We start from the raw sequence: 18,134 nt of genomic DNA, 5'->3' as shown, positions 1-18,134 counted from the left end.
TCAGGGACTCCTCTTACATGTTTCCATAGCACTCTGCACAACTCTATATTAATTGTCGCATTCACAGTAATTAATTCACCCTTCTTTTCACTGGTCTCCAGGTTCCCTGAGGGCAGTGATTATGTCTCTCCTGTTTGCAGATGCCTCCCTAGTGCCTACCTCTGTGCCTACCACAGAGTTAAGCATATCATTTGATTACTCGGATCAATATTTATTGACATGGAAAGATGTTTACACATAAGTTTTTAAAAGTTAGGTTACAAAACATTATGCATATAGTATTATTCTAGTTTTGTTCTATATGATTTATTTGCAAAAGGAAAAGTCTGGAATCCCATATTTAAGAATGTTAACAGTGTTATCTATAAATGGCAAGATTTTGAGTAATTGTTTTTCATTTTTGCATTTGCTTGCATGTTTTTGCATATTTGTTAAAATATTGTTTTTTGTAAAAAAAAATCAAAAATGAAATTAAACATTGAATTTTGACACTTAACCTTTGGTTTTTCCATTGTTGCTGCTGTTCTAATGTATAAAACTAATGGTCTCTCCACATATTTTCCAAAAATTGACTAGGAATTTCCTTTTTAATTTGAAGCCAACTAGAGGGTTGAGTCTGGGATTCATAGCCTGGCATTGCTCACTGCGCAGGAGCTGACTATAAGGGGTGCCTGATTTGAGAAGGCCAGCCAATGTTTGTAGGACAGCATTTTTGCCACCAACTCTGTATTGATTGTGAATCAAGGAAATACACAAGCAGTTTTAGATAGACAAATCAGTGAAATGGAACAGAAATCCATAAATAGACTCAATAACATGTTGGAATTTAAGGTATTTGAAAGTTAGCATTTCAAATCAGTAAGGAAAAGAAGATTCATTGAATAAATTATATTTTAAAATATGTTCTTCTTATCAAAATAAATTACAAATGGATTAAATATTTAATTTTTTCCAAAGGAAACCACAAAGTTACTAGAAGAAAATATGAGAGAATACATTAAAATGTAAACGTATAAACACCCTTTCTAAGATTAGCATCAAGACTAGAACACATAAAAAAATTGCTACATTAAAAAATTTCTGATAGCATAAAACACCATAAACAAAACTGAAAAGCAGACAACAAATTGAAAATATATCTATAATATATATGGCAAATAACTAAAATTTTAATATAAAAAGATCATTTACAAAACAATACAAAAGAGATAAATGACAACTCCAGATCTGGTAATTCTCAAAAGGAAAAAAGCACATAACCAAGAGACATCTAAAAATATGTTCAACCTTACAAGAAATGGATAAAAATAATAAAAGATTAGAAAAAATTCAAAAAGAGTAACAATCATAGTTTGACAAGGGTGTAAGGAAAAGAACAGTGTCATAAATTGGCATAAATAGTGTCACCATAGCTTGGTTATAGTAGTAACTATCTGGCCAGGCACAGTGGATCACACCTGTAATCCTATTATTTTAGGAGGCTGGTGCAGGAGGATCACTTAAGGCTAGGAGTTCGAGACCAGCCTGGTCAACATAGTGAGACTCTATGTCTACAAAAAAATATAATAATTAGCCTAGTGCTACTCAGGAGGCTGAAGTGGGAGGAGCCCAGGAGTTCAAGGTTACAGTAAGCTATTATTATGCCATTGCGCACCAGCCTAGGAAACAGAGCAAGACCCTGTCTCTATTTAAAAATGTTTGTATAAAGTAGTAAATATCATGAAATAATTTAAATGTTCACAAACAATCCTGAATGAAGAAACTCAGGCTATAGAATGTCATGGGTGGTTTAAAGACATACATATACAAGAGATGTCTGAAAGGCTATTCACCAAGTTGTTAACATTAATCTAAGTCTTTAAATACCTTTAATCATTTTGCCTACTTTAAAGCCTGAAATATAAAATTTCATACCAAAAATTTGAACTCAATGTCTACAAACTTCTCTCTATAATATACAAATCATTTTTAAAGCAAAAATAAGGCCAATACAAGATATTTGTATAGTTCTCATCATAATTACTGTTTAGCAAAATAAGCGTAAGTTTGAACACTACTACACCGCTGTTCAAATAAACTTAAGTATATACCCTTCCAATTCCATTAAAATATTCTTGGTGTTTGCCATAAATAATGATTAACAAAATTGGGAAACATTAAAACTACACAACCACAACTATTACTACCTTTGAAGTTAACTGATCATTGCACAAAAAAATGCAAAAAGCCATCAAATGAAAAGGTATTCATTTTGTTTACAGTTACCTTTCTTGAGAACGCTTGGTAGTGCAGAAAAAAATTATACATTTCTCCGAACTTGTAGGCTCAGCAGACAGATATATTTTGAAAAGGTTAAGCTATGTTTAGCAAGGTAATCCTCAAGAGATAGATGCTGGAGAATTAAATATTCAGTACTTAAATTAACTTCTTATTTGGTACTTAGGAACAAATTGCCAAGAATTATCCTCATCAAATAGAACGTTTATTGACTCTTGGAAAAAGAAAGTGAGGTCTACTTGAAGAAAAATATTTTCAGAATTCGAAAGAAACTAGCATTTCTAACACTTTGCGTGAATAATTATAGCTGTAAGTCCTCCAAATGATGCTTGGCTTGCGTAGTGCTAATGGGAATGACTCAAAATAGTAGAGTTTCATGCCTACTAGATTATGTTTATGTATTTATTTTCTACTCCTAGCTTTAGGCTTTAACATATATTCCAAAGAATGTCATGCTGAACTGCTATTTTCTATTGGAGATACTGGAGCAGTTCTGAAATTTCAAAAATTCTTCATATACAATTTTTTTCAAAAATTTAATTTGATAAAGCAAAACTAAAAGACTTCAGATGTATAAAATTATGACTGACAAATCCTAAAAATTTTTTTTTGCCTACATAGAAAACAAACATAAAAATGACCTTCTTTTAGGGATTCAAATAGAAACCAATTGTGATTGCTAATCACTGGGAAACCAGGTAATTTTTAATTCATGAAAGGATGCAGTAGCATTGCAATTTTTACTAGAAGTCAAGTTTGAGAAAATGCATTCAAAATATACCATGAAAAGTATGGGTACTAATAATCTTGTGATAGTGTCATTAAAAGTGATCTTTTAGAATAGTATTCTCATATAACTAGGATAGTTAAATTATAATACTAAAAAAGTTTCCATTTAACTTAATATTTAACATTTGTAATTGTCTTAAAACATGCAGTACATTTTTCAGTATTTTTACCATGGCTTCTGAAAGGCGAGAGACTGTAGAGCAAGCATTCTCAATGGGCAGGTGATATCCCTCCCAGGAGGTAAAAATTGGTGCTTTGGGTGGGGGGAGCACAGTGTGATTAAAGCTTGCTCTTTTTATTTATAAAGCACATACATTCATATAGTATATAAACAGATATACAGTATATCTGGCATATTAAAATTTAATCAGGAGGGGCGATTAGAAGAAAAAAAGCCTTAAAATTCTCTTTAAGTGGGTGATAATGAAAAGGCTGAGAAAAACTGAGTTAGACAAACCTGGATTCTATCACTATCAAGAGATAAGAACTTCAGCAAGTAACCTGGTATCACGAACCCTAAATTTCTTCATGAATAAAATGGAAATTACAACTTCTCCCTTACAGTTGAAGATTTAAATAGGAAACATATGCAAAGCACACAGCACAGTGCTCGGAATATAGTTACTGCTGCATAAACATTAGGTTCCTTCCCTTTTCTCCTTTCTTTTGAGGATGCTATAAATTATATACTCTCCACAAAAGAATATGCAGATTCCAAAGGAAGATGAGACCCAAGGAGAAGGAGAACAAACTCCAAGAGCAATGACTTTTGTATGTGATCCCTGGACCCAAGTATACCCAATGATGGTGAAATCTAGTTCAAAAGACTGGGTCCAAGTGTCAAATCTGTGATTTTTTTAATTGTCTATGCGTAGCTAATTGCTTAAATTTTATTACTCTCAATTTCCACATCTGTACTCCAGAGCTGTGATGACAAACAAATGAGATCATGTATGTAACACTCTGGGAATACTAAAGTTACCTTACAATTGGGAATGGGTTCATGTTAATATTGTCAGGAAATGGAGACACAGACCTAGACTGTATACCTGAGGAAGCAGCAGAAAAAAACAAAAACTGCTCCCTCCTCTTTAGTGTCCAAGAACAGAATCAAGTCTTTAAAATCTAGAACTCAAAGGCAGGATTTATATGACAGTTTACATTTAGCTTAAAATCAAATTACCAGTGGAACTCTTACCTATCTGTTTGTTCTTCATCTGTAAAGCGATCATCTAAGAAAGAGGTTCCAGATTTTCCAAGCAGGGTATCGTGGCCTTTCCTGTTAGCAGTGTGATACACTCGAGAAGCCAGGCGCAAGTCAACAGGCAGCTCCTGGGCTGGGATGGTGGTGCACAGATCATGAAGGTGCGGCATGGAGTAGTCTTGTGGAATTCTGCAACAGAGAAAAGAAAGTGAGCTCCTTTCATCATTTTGTGGCCTTTAGATATAAAGTACATTTATACTGACAATTTAGTTCAGGTTCTAAAGACATATATAAATGTAGGAGATCTGATTTAAAACTATAATAATGGTATATAACAAATTTAATATCACAATCTCAGGTCATTGTCCAGAGCTTTAAACTTGTATCCAACTGCCTGCTGAATAGCTCAACCTACACGTCTACAGACAACAGTCTACAGGCATCTCAGGATCAACAAGTCTAAAAACAAACTCTTTATCATCCCACCCCAACCTCTTCTCTCCTGAATTCTGAAACTCAGTCTGTGGACACCATATCCAGCCATCATGTATTACTCCTTTGCTACTCTGGTCAAATGCTAATGTCCCTAAAGAAGTGGAACAATATAGGTAGGGTATTATCCATTAACTAGCATTGATAGAACTCTGGGTTTCTCTAAGTCAGTGTGGCATCTCCTTTCCCACTCTGCTTGGACTTGTATCTCTCTTCTGTCTTTCCTAAGTAGAGAGGATGACATGAAAATCTGCTTTTTTTTTTTTTTTTTTTTTTTTTTTTGAGATGGAGTCTCACTCTGTCACCCAGTCTCAGGCTGGGATGCAGTAGCACAATCTTGGCTCACTGCAACCGCCACCTCCCAGGTTCAAGTGATTCTCCTGCCTCAGCCTCCTGAGTAGCTGGGACTACAGGCCCGTACCACCACGCCCAGCTAATGTTTGTGGTTTTAGTAGAGATGGGGTTTCCCGATGTTGGCAAGGCTGGTCTCAGACTCCTGACCTCAAGTGATCTGCCTGCCTTGGCCTCCCAAAGTGCTGGGATTACAGGCATGAGCTACTGCACCCAGCCAAAAATCTGCTTTCTTAATCCCCAGTGCCACCTGTCATCCAATCAACAAATAATTATTGAGCACCTACTATATGCCAGATTCTGTGCTAGGTCCTCTACACACATTTTCTCTAATTCCCACAACGAAGCTGTATTGGAGGTATAATTATCCTTATTTTGGGTAGGTCACAAAATTAGTGGGTAAGCCCTGGGATCCAAACACAACATTACTGGCTATTGGCCACATTTCTTGCCTATTAGTGACTTCTGGGTGGAAGTGGCCCTTCTCCAGAAGTACTCCATCCCTACCTTCCTACTAAAGCTTATACAACCAAATGACCTTCTTTTCATCAAATCAAATCCAATCCAATCAGCTTTAGATCTTTAGGTCATGTTCTCTTCTGACCCCCAAAACACAGCTGAGAATATGAATAACTTGTTGAAATTGCTCTTCCTTCATGGGCCTTTAAAGCTGCAATATCCCAGATTTCCATCTACCTCTCAAATTCATCATAATATGACTTAGCCATTGGTTTTCCTTCTCCAGTTTCCAAACTGGGTGTGGCTTCTGAGGTTTGAACTTCTCTTTGTACATTGGAAAAATCATCTTTAGTGTTTCAGCTATTACCTCTGTGCTGAGAGCTCCCAAATCTTACCTCTAATATCACTACCTCAACTAGATTCCTCCTTTTGAAGATAGAAAACATCTTTGACCCCTCTCTCTTTCACCTGCACATCCAATGCAAAACTGAGTTTCTCCCCCGCACAGGGTTGCTCAGGTGTGTTCCTTCTCCATCCTCACTGCCAGCATACCCTTCATCACCTCAGCCTGCACAGGCAGTCGTTCACCAGTTGGGTTGAGCACTGCAGCCTCTGTCTATTCCCCTCTGCAAAATTCTACCAGATTGATCTCCTTTAAGTGCTCCCTTACCCAGCAAATTGATTGGTTGTTGCTTACTGCATTTGGCTAACTTCCTTTCTCTATGTTTCAAGGCTCCTAGACTTTGGACTTACTTCTAGCATAGTGATTAAGAGTACAGACTCTGGAGTCAGACTGCCTGGGTTCAAACACTGTTTACAATTCTCACTTGGTCATAAGCAAGTCAATTAATTTCTTTATACCTTGTCCTGGATACAGTTGCTTTAAGAAAGAAGAGTGAATGCATTTAGAACAGTGTCTCTCACATGGCAGAAGTTAGCTATTCTCATCAGTTTCCAGGACAAATCACAGGGCTACATCTGTCAGTCCCTTCAGTTATGGATACAGTGCTGTCTACTCTTTTGTCCATGTCTAAATATTCTTCAAACAAGACCTCAAGGAAAGACTTCTCTGCCAAGTTTATCTTTTTTTCTTTTTTACAAACTGTCTCTTTTTGTAAGTTGCTCTACTCTTGTGTCACCCATTTTAACCTTTATCTAGAGGGTTAATGCTGGTCTGTCCACTGACCACTCAATATGGCTGGCACTGATTCAGAGATTAGCATGGTGTAAAGAATATAGACTTTGGAGTTGGCTGGGCCTGGATCAGGATCTTAGTTCTAACACTTGCCAACTGTATTACTGACTTCTTTAAAAGTCTTCTGATAAATGAGGATAAAAACCCCTCCCTTACCCCTGCCTTTATAAGAACTGATAAAAATAGAAGATGTGTAATTCCCAGCCTGTAGAAATATATCAAGAAATGGTTTATTTTTAAGGTTGTTACTATTATTTTGTACTACACAGCTCCTGACCCATTGCCAGGCCCCATATGGACACTATTGAATCATTAATAGAGAGTGGTCTATGGCATTTCCAAAAGAGCATAGGGCCTAACAAAAATAGGATATGAAATGTGTTCATGTGAAAGAGGAAAAGAGAGGTAAGTCTAAACATTTGGAAATGCCTGAGACAAACAGGCCTAACTGGAGGAGTGAAAGGGGGTGTCCAGAAAGCCAGGACTCCCAGGTACTCTGGGCTCCTAACAAAGGGCTTTTAAAATAGAGGGGAAAAAAAAGGTGTGCTCTGATGTCAAGCTCACCTACACCATCATTCTACCTGAGACAGGTCCTGGCTAGTGGAATGTGTTTGAGATTACATTACTGATTTTTATATTTTCTTTAAAAAGCATCACAACCAATCTGAATTCCCATGTGCCCATTATAGTCTACTAACATTAAGCAAATAAATTTCCCTTGGTTATTGACCTAAATAACAATATGCTGCAATAGATGTTTGAATTCCCAAGAATACAATTTAATTTGACGGTAGTGAGAAAATTTAGGTTGAAAATTGATTAAAGAAAAAGGAACAGTAAATAAAAGACTTTCAGAAACATTTTCCTAAGATTCTCTTTTACTATATAATTTTTAAAAATCAGACTTTTATTCCTCTGCATCTCATTCTATTTCTCACTAATGAAAATTTCTAATTTTTGTTTTAATGAATTAAAGCAGTATTATATATATATCAATAAGATCTACACATATTTTTGGCATGCTCAGGAAAGGCTGTGTGTTTTTATAGCACACTCTTCTTAAGCAGGACTATTTGTCATTCTTTGAAACACTAAGACATAAAAAAGAAAAGACTCTGACTCTGTGTGTGGCCATACTACTCTGCTTAATGCACTAAATGCAAGGTTTTTTAGAAAAAAAAATCAAGAAGTTTCTGCTTCATTGATAATCTGACAGTAACTATTTATTGAAGGTAAAATACTTGTTGTCTGCTGTCACTATTTGTTTTAATACATAATCTTGCTAACTAAATGAGCTTAAAGCAATGCAGATAAGCAATGGTATGTACAGGGTCACTTAAATGCCAATTTGACTGTTTCATAAACTTTGGAATTCTTTTCCCATGAGTCTATTCTCAGCTACTAAATTGTGAGTAATATCCATTTACAAAGTTTGAGCTGGCCATAAAAAGGTTGTCTTCCATGTCCAGCATACCTTTCAGTTCCCTAAGCAACAACAAAAGCTAATAATTAAAGCTTCTTCAAACCCCCATTAAGAGTTAAATGAAGAAGAATCTAGAAGAAACTAACCCATAAAAACTTAGTGGTGAAATAAGGAGAAAATCAGAGTTTCAACAAGGTGACTAGCAAAATGTAAATCATAATCTAAATTGCATTTCCACACTATTATTTAAAATTGTGGTTGTATTCCTGTGTAACGAGAAACTCCATTAAAATTATGGATGTGAGGATGAAGCATGGTATTAATGGTAGAGAAAAATAATGCCATCTAAATTACCAAACAGATGGCTTATGCACATTTTGTGTTGGCTTGTTTTTTATTTTATCATAAAAAAATTAACCAATATAATAAGCAATTGATCCAAATCAGGCATTACAGTGACCAAAAATATCAAATCTAACATGCTAACATTTAATTTTCTTCAGTCTCACAGACAGTTATTTTTTCCAGCTATTGTTACATCATGAAAGTAAGTACATTTGTCAAAAACAGAAAAAGAAAAAAGCATAAAGTATAGCACTAACTGTAAAATCTGCCACCAACTTTTCCTGTGAGAAGGTTTAACTTAGGTCTCATATATGAATTTCTAAAACATTTAGTTTTCTTTTTTAAAAATGTATTTTCATGTCTCAATGCTACTGAATAACTCTTCTTCCAATAGAAAAATTATAAATTTAAGAAAATTACTTTTTATGTAGTTTTTTATCACAAAGAGGTTTTGAAGACTTTCTTGGTCTCAGTGATTTACGTTTCTGCATTCGCTTAATTTCTTTTCCTTCGATTTGCAAGAATTCTGGTGATTTTGCCTTTAAGAAAATACAAAGTGTGCTGTTAAGGGAAGATGTAACATGAGAGTTAGATCTTTCTCTCATATTTAGCGAGTCACCTAATATTTAAACTCCAGATTTCTATGTATATGTTATAACAGAATGCTAAAAGTAAATTGATAGTTTCCTCTAAATCCATTCCTAAATTTTACATATATACCTATATAACAATAAAAATATTAGTATCATGTTTATTTACAACATTTTTATTACCTTAAAATTATTGAAGAATAAATATATTTTCCCTCCATAAGTGCACTCTTCTTTATTGGTATTTGTAATAAAACTGACCCTTATTTCCTTAAAGTTTGGTACGACTGCTGGTTACAACCACAAGCTAAAAAGAACTTTAGTGCTTTATATTTTTGTTTTGATCAGTTTATCAGAATAAACTTATGCAGAATTCATGGTAATCACTCATGTAAAGATATTTTCTCTGTGGGTTTCTCTATATTTTTTTGAGATTAGATTTAAGGAAGAAATCAGGGAGGCCCTCCTTGGGAAAAGCTATGGTTGAATAAGTAGAAGGTAGCCAGATAAAAGGAAGTTAATTTTTTTATGTTAGGTAGGGTTTAGGTTTGATACAGTAGTAAAGAAGGAGCTATTGCAACTTCTTGGGTGATGAAGTAATGAATAAAGACAGTTCAATGAATACAGAGCATTCCACCTAACCATCTTGGTAATCTGAATTTCCTGTACGGTATTTCCAGAAAGTGGTCGTCACCTGGCTGGAACATGGTCAGGAGTGGAGAACTTGAATACATACAGACTCAGCCACTTTCTCTTTGAAAGTCTTCCAGTCCTGAAATTTTTGCTTGTTTCTTTACTATTGAATCTAACAACTTTCATCCCCCAGTCTCAATTCAAACCTCAGGAACCATGTAAGCACAATCTAGCTCTCAATTGTTTGAGATACAGACAAATATTAGAATACAGTTTACTCCCCTGGGCCTGCTTTCCCCTCAGATACACATCCCCAGTCCTTTCAACTCTACCTTATATGACATGGTTTTGAAGTATTATGCTTAGTCATCTTCACTGCTTTCTTCCAAATAGTCGCTAATTTATCAGAACTCCTCCTGGGGTTGGACACCCGGATGTGAATATAATATCTGAGGTGTGATATAATCAGATCAGCCAGAAAAAGAGATGGTATTTGTCAAACAATGCAAACTATGATTTATGTGGCTTCATCACAAAACTACATTACAGCCTAAAACACTGAAGTTTTTCACATTTGCTACTAAATCTTGTCATCCCATATCTATGCACTTACTTTGTGGATCCTAAGGCTATCCTAATTAAATTTCATCTGAGATCTGACTAATCAAATCTTTTTTTAATTCTTAATTTTTGTGTGTACATAGAAGGTATATATATTCATGGGGTACATGAAGTGTTTTCATACAGGCATGCAATGCATAATAATTACATCATGGAAAATGGAGTATCCATTCCCTTGAGCATTTTTCCTTTGTGTTACAAACAATCCAATTATACTCTTTTAGTTATTTTTAAATGTACAATTAAATTATTACTGACTGGCCGGGTGCGGTGGCTCACACCTATAATCCCAGCACTTTGGGAGGCCAAGGCGGGCAGATCACCTGAGGTCGGGTGTTCAAGACCAGCCTGACCAACATGGAGAAACCCGTCTCTACTAAAACTACAAAATTAGCTAGGCGTGGTGGTGCATGCCTGTAATCCCAGCTACTCAGGAGACTGAGGCAGGAGAATCATTCAAACCTGGGAGGCATAGGTTGCGGTGAGCCAAGATTGTGCCATTGCATTCTAGCCTGGGCAACAAGAGTGAAATTCCATCTCAAATAAATAAATAAATAAATAAATAATTACTGACTATAGTCACCCTGTTGTGCTATCAAGTATTATGCCTTATTCATTAATTCTATTTTTTGTACCCATTAACCACCCCCACTTCACACCCATCAAGCCTCCCTTCCCAGCCTCCAGTAACCACCCTTATACTCTCTATCTCCATGGGTTCAATTGCTTTGATTTTTAGATCCCACAAATAAGTGAGAATCTGTGATGTTTGTCTTTCTGTGCCTGGATTATTTCACTTAACATAATGATCTCCAGTTCCTTCCATGTTGTTGCAAATGACTGAATCTGTCTTTTTTTTTTTTTTTTTTTTTTTGAGACAGGGCCTCAATCTGTAGCCCAGGCTGGAGTGCAGCAGAATGATCACAATGCACTGCAGCCTCAACCTCTTGGGCTCCATTGATCCTCTTACCTCAGCATCCCAAGTAACTGGGGCTATAGGCATGCACCATCAAGCCTGGCTAATTTTTGTATTTTTGTAGAGATGGAGTTTTGCCATGTTTTCCAGTCTGGTCTCAAACTCCTGAGCTCAAGCAATCTACACGGCTAGGCCTCCCAAAGTATTGGGATTACAGGAATGAACCACTGTGCCCAGCATCATTCTTTTTCATGGCTGAATAGTATTCCATCATGTTTATGTGCCACATTTTCTTTATCCATTCTTCTGTTGACGGACACTTAGGTTGCTTCCAAATCTTGGCTGTTGTGTGACCAGTGCTGCAACAAACATGGAAGTGCAGATATCCCTTTGACATACTGATTTCCTTTCTTTGGGGTATGTACCCAGCAGTGGGATTGCTGTATCATATGGTAGTTCTATTTTTAGTTTTTTGAGGAACCTCCAACCTGTTCGCCATAGTGGTTGAACTAATTTACATTCCCATCAACAATGTATGAGGCTTCCCTTTTCTCCACATCCCTGCCAGCATTTGTTATTGCCTGTCTTTTGGATATAAGCCATTTTAACTGGGCTGAGATAATATCTCATTGTAGTTTTGAGCATTTTTCATATGTCTGTTTGCCATTTGTATGTCTTCTTTTGAGAAACGTATATTCAAATCTTTTGCATATTTTGAAATAAATTGTTAGATTTTTTCCTACAGAGTTGTTTGAGCTCCTCATATATCCTGGTAATTAATTCCTTGCAAGATGGGTAGTTTGCTAATATTTCTCCCATTCTGTGGGTTGTCTCTTCACTTTAATGATTGTATCCTTTGTTGTGCAAAAGCTTTTTAACTTGACATGAACCCATTTGTTCATTTTTGCTTTGGTTGCCTGTGCTTGTGGGGTATGGCTCAAGAAATATTTGCTGAAACCAATGTACTGGAGAGTTTCCCCAGTGTTTATTTGTTTGTTTGTTTGTTTTTGTGGTAGTTTTATAGTTTGAGGTCTTAGATTTAATTATTTAATCAATTTTGATTTGATTTTGTCTATGGTGAGACATAGGGGTCTAGATTCATTCTTCTGCATATGGATATCATTTTCCCAGCATCACTTATTGAAGAGGCTCTCTTTTCCCCAGCATACGTTCTTGACACCTTTGTTGAAAATGAGTTTACTGTAGGTGTGTACTGTATTCTGTTCCATTGGTATATGTGTCTGTTTTTATGCAAGTACCATGCTGTTTTGGTTTCTATAGCTTTGCAGTATAATTTGAAGTCAGGTAATGTGATTTTCCTCCAGATTTTTTGTTTTTGTTTTTATTTGTTTGGGATTTGTTTTTTGTTGTCATTATTGTTTGTTTGTTTTGTTTTGTATGGTTTTTGTTTTTGTTTGCTTAGGATAGTTTTGGTTATTCTGGGCCTTTTTTGGTTCCATATAAATTTTAGGATTGTTTTTTCTATTTCTGTGAAGAATGTCATTGGTATTTTGATACAGATTGCATTGAATCTGTAGAATGCTTTGGATAGTATACACATTTTAACAATATTGGTTCTTCCAATCCATGAACATGGAATATCTTTCCATTTTTTGGTCCTCTTCAATTTCTTTCATCAGTGTTTTATAGTTTTTATTATAGAGATCCTTCACTTCTTTGGTTAATTCCTAGGTATTTTGTAAATGGGACTACTTTTTACTTCTTTTTCAGTTTGTTCACTGTTGGCATAGAAATGCTACTGATTTTTGCATGTCAACTTTTTGTCCTGCAACTTTACTAAATTTGTTTATCAGTTCTCATAGTTTTTTGTGGAGTCTTTTGGTTTTTCCAGATATAAGATCATACCATCTGCAAACAAGAATAATTTGACTTCTTCCTTTCCAATTTGGATGCCTTTTATTTCTTCCTGTTGTCTGATGGCTGTAGCTAGAACTTCCAGTATGATGTTTAATAACAGTGGTGAGAGTGGGCATCTTTCAGGTGCTTCAGATCTTAGAGGAAAGGCTTTCAGTTTTCCCCATTCAGTATGATACTAGCTGTGGGTCTGTCATATGTGGTTTTGGGATTTATTTATTTATTTATTTATTTATTTATTTATTTTTGAGATGGAGTCTTGCTCTGTTGCTGAGGCTGGAGTGCAGTGGTGTGATCTCAGCTCACTGCAACCTCTGCCTCCTAGGTTCAAGCAATTCTCCAGCCTCAGCCTCCCAAGTAGCTGGGCTTACAGGAATGCACCACCATATGTGGCTAATTTTTGTATTTTTAGTGGAGATGGGGTTTCTCTGTGTTGGCCAGGCTGGTCTCAAACTCCCGGCCTCAGGTGATCCACCTGCCTCAGCCTCCCAAAGTGCTGAGATTACAGGTGTGAGCCACCACACCGGTAAAAACCATATGTGGTTTTTATTATGTTGAGCTATGTTCCTTCTATACCCAGTTTTTGAAGTTTTTTGTTGTTGTTGTTCATGACGGGATGTTGAATTTTATCACATGGTTTTTAAGCATCAATTGAAATGATCATAAGGTTTTTGTCTTTCATTCTGTTGCTAGGATGTGTCACATTAGTTGATTTGCATATGTTGAACCATCCTTGCATCCCAAAGTGGGATTTATCCCACTTTGTCATGAATGATCTTTTTAATGCATTGTTGAATTCAGTTTGCTAATACTTTGTTGAGAATTTTTCCAACAATATTCATCAGGGATATTGGCCTGTAGTTTTCTTTTTCTTTTTTTTTTTTTTTTTTTGGTGTGTCTTTGTCTGCTTTTGATATCAGGATAATACCTGCCTCATAGAATGAGTTTGGAAGCATTCCCTTCTAGTTTATTTTTCAGAATAGCTTGAGTAGAATTGGTGTTAGTGCTTTCAATTCAGCAGTGAAGCCATTGGGTCCCAGGCTTTTCTTTACTGGGCGACTTTTTATTATGGATTTGAACTCGTTACCTGTTATGGGTCTGTTCAGGTTTTGTATTTCTTCCGGTTCAATCTTGGTAGATTGTACGTGTCTAGGAATCTGTCCATTTCTTCTAAATTTTCCAATTTATTGGCATATAGTTGCTCATAGTAGCTACTAATGATCCTCTGAATTTCTGTAGTTATGTCTCCTTTTTCATCTCTGAGTTTATTTATTTGTATCTTCTGTCTTTTTTTCTTAGTCTGGCTAAAGGTTTATTAATTTTGTTTAGCTTTTCAAAAAACCAACTTTCTTATCTCATTGACCTTTTGTATTGTTTTCTTCATTTCAGTTCAGTTTATTTCTGCTCTGACCTTTATTCTTTGCTTCCACTAATTTTTGGTTTGGTTTGCTCTTTCTTTTCTAGTTCTTTAAGATCCATCATTAGATTGTTCATTTGAAGTTTTTCCTCTTTTTTGATGTAAGCACTTATAGCTATGAACTTCCCTCTTAGTACTACTTTTGTTGCATCCCACAGGTTTTGGTATGTTATGTTTCCATTATCATTTGTTTCAAAAAATTTTTCAATTTCCTTCTTAATTTCCTCATTGACTTGCTGGTCATTCAGAAGCACATTGTTTAATTTCAATGTGTATAGTTTCCAGAATTATTCTTGTTACTGATTTCTAGTTTTATTCTATTGTGTTTTTTGTTTGTTTGTTGTTTGTTTGTTTGACAGAGTATTGCTCTGTCACACAGGCTGTAGTGCAGTGGCACAATCTCGGCTCACCGCAACCTCCAACTGCTGGGTTCAAACAATTCTCATGCCTCAGCCTCCCGAGCAGCTGGGATTACAGGCATGCATCAGCACACCTGGCTAATTTTTGTATTTTTAGTGCAGGTGGGGTTTCAGCATGTTGGCAAGGCTGGTCTTGAAATCCTGACCTCAAGTGATCCACCCACCTTGGCCTCCCAAAGTGCTAGGATGGCAGACGTGAGCCACCACACCTGACCGGTTTTACTCTATTGTGGTCAGAGAAAATGTTTAATATTGGTGGGGTTTTTTTAATGTTTTAAGACTTGTTTTGTGACCTAACACATGGTCTATCCTCGAGAATGATCCACATGCTTAGGAAAAGAATGTGTATTCTGCAGCCATTGGATGAAATGTTCTATAAATATCCATTAGATCCATTGCTCTATAGTGCAGATTAAGTCTGATGTTTCTTTGTTGAATTTCTGTCTATAAGACCTGTCCAATGCTGTAGGTGGGATGTTGAAGTTTTCAGCTATTGTATTGGAGTCTCCCTCTTTGACTCCCTAATATTTGCTTCATAAATCTGGGCACTCCAGTGTTGGGTGCATATATAATTAAAACTGTTATATCCTCTTGCTGAATTGACCCCTTTATGATTGTTTAGTGACCTTCTTTTTCTCTTCTTATAGTTTTTTTCCTGAAATCTATTTTGTCTGATATAAGTATAGAGATTCCTGCTCTTTTCTGGTTTCCATTGGCATGGAATATCTTTTTCCATCCCTGTATTTTCAGTCTATGTGTGTCTTTATAGATGAAGTGCATTACTTGTAGGCAACAGATCAATCAGTCTTATTTTTTTAATCCATTCCAGCCACTCTGTGTCTATTGATTGGAGAGTTTAGTCCATTCACATTCAATGTTATGACTGATGAGTAAGGACTTTCTCTTGCCATTTTGTTATTTGTTTTCTGGTTATTTTGTGGTCTTCTCTTCCTTCTTCCTTTCCTGTCTTCCTTTTAGTAAAGGTGGCTTTCTTTGGTGATATGATCTAGTTTCTTGCTTTTTATTTTTTGTGTATCTGTTGAATGATTTTTGTTTTGAGGTTATCATGAGGCTTCCAAATACTGTCTTATAGTCCATTATTTTAAACTGAGAACAACCTAACACTGTTTGCATAAACACACAAACAAGCAAGCAGAAAAGAAAAAAAAAACTAATAAAGTCTCTACACTTTAACTTTATTCTCCTGCTTTTTATCTTCTTGTTGTTTCTATTTATATCTATGGTACTGTCTATATCTTGAAAACTTGTTATAGTTATTATTTTTTGTTGGTTAATCATTTAGTCTCTCTACTTAAGTTTACACACCACATTTATGGTGGTATAATATTCTGTTTTTCTGTGTACTATTACCAGTGAGATTTGTGCCTTCATATTATTATTTATTCCTCATTATCATGCTTTTCTCTCTGGTTGAAGTACTCCTTTTAGTATTTCTTGTAAGACAGGTCTGGTGTTGATAAAATGCCTCAGCTTTTGTTTGTCTGGGAAAGTCTTTATTTCTCCTTCATGTCTGAAGGATAATTTCACCAGATACATTATTCTAGGTTTAAAGTTGTTTTTATTCAGCATTTTAAGTATGTCATGCTACTCTCTTGTGGCCTGTAAGGTTTCCACTGAAAAGTCTGCTGCTGGACATATTGGAGCTCTATTGTATGTTGTTTCTTTTCTCTTGCTGTTTTTGAAATCCTTTCTTTATCCTTGACCTTTGGGAATTTAATTATTAAATGTCTTGAAGCAGTCTTCTTTGGGTTAAATCTTCTTGGTGTTCTATAGCCTTCTTGTACTTGGATAGTGATATCTTTCTCCAGGTTGGGGAAGTTCTCTGTTATTATCCCTTTGAGTAAACTTTCTACCTCTATGTCTTTCTCTACATCCTCTTTAAGGCCAATAACACTTAGATTTGCCCTTTTGAGATTATTTTATAGATTTTGTAGGTATGCTTCATTGTGTTTTATTCTTTTTTCTTTTGTCTCCTCTGTGTATTTTCAAATAGCCTGTCTTTAAGCTAATTAATTATTCCTTCTGCTTGATCAGTTCTGCCACTAAAAGACTCTGATGCATTCTTCAGTATGCCAAATGCATTTTTCAACTCCAGAATTTCTGCTTGATTCTTTCTAATTATTTCAATTTCTTTGTTAAATTTCTTTTTTTTTTTTTTTTTTTTTTTTTTTTTTTGAGACGGAGTCTCGCTCTGTCGCCCAGGCTGGAGTGCAGTGGCGCGATCTCGGCTCACTGCAAGCTCCGCCTCCCTGCAAGCTCCGCCTCCCAGGTTCATGCCATTCTCCTGCCTCAGCCTCCCGAGTAGCTGGGACTACAGGCGCCCGCTACCACGCCCGGCTAATTTTTTGTATTTTTAGTAGAGACGAGGTTTCACCGTGTTAGCCAGGATGGTCTCGATCTCCTGACCTCGTGATCCGCCCGCCTCGGCCTCCCAAAGTGCTGGGATTACAGGCGTGAGCCACCGCGCCCGGCCTCTTTGTTAAATTTCTAAGATAGAATTCTGAATTGATTCTCTGTGTTATCTTGAATTTCTTTGAGTTTCTTCAAAACAGGTATTTTGATGTCTCTATATATTTTGAATATATCTCTATTTCTCTCAGGGTTGGCCCTTGGTGCCTTATTTAGTTCATTTGGTGAAGTCATGTTTTCCTGGATCATTGTGATACTTGTAGATATCTGTCTGTGTCTTGGCATTGAAGAGTTAGGTATTTATTGCAGACTTTGCAGTCTGGGCTTGTTTGTACCATCCTTTTGGGGAAGGCTTTCCAGATATTCAAAAGCAGTTGGGTGCTGTGATCTCAGCTGTATCTGCTTTAGGGCGGGGGACCCCAAGCCCAGTAATGCTGTGGTACTTGCAGACTCATAGAGGTACCACCTTGATGGTCTTGAACAAGATCTGGAAGAATTCTCTGAATTACTAGGCAGAAACTCTTGTTCTCTTCTTTACTTTGTCCTAAACAACAAAGTCTCTCTCTCTTTCTGTCTCTCTCTCTCTCTCTCCCCTGAGCCAACTGGAGCTGGGGATGGAGTGACACAAGCACCCCTGTGGCCCCTATTCCTAGGACTGCACTGGGTCAGATCTGAAGCCAGCACAGCTCTGGGTCTCG

General features: G+C 36.3%; 1 protein-coding gene across 2 annotated transcripts in view; it reads right to left on the bottom strand.

The window, feature by feature from the left end:
* TTC6 (tetratricopeptide repeat domain 6) overlaps positions 1-18,134 on the bottom strand; it is a 248,209-nt gene that overhangs the window by 137,247 nt on the left and 92,828 nt on the right. For both annotated transcript variants that reach the window (XM_054665996.2, XM_054665997.2), the window contains 2 exons: positions 8,956-9,074; positions 4,265-4,459 (listed from right to left, as the gene is read on the bottom strand). In XM_054665996.2, coding sequence (XP_054521971.2) covers positions 4,265-4,459; positions 8,956-9,074 — 314 coding nt within the window. The remainder of the gene's footprint in view (positions 1-4,264; positions 4,460-8,955; positions 9,075-18,134) is intronic.

Source organism: Pan troglodytes, chromosome 15 (assembly GCF_028858775.2).
Source record: "Pan troglodytes isolate AG18354 chromosome 15, NHGRI_mPanTro3-v2.0_pri, whole genome shotgun sequence".
NCBI lineage: Eukaryota > Metazoa > Chordata > Mammalia > Primates > Hominidae > Pan > Pan troglodytes.
Note: the sequence above shows the minus strand (reverse complement) of the source record. Positions and strands in the feature narration are given on the sequence as shown.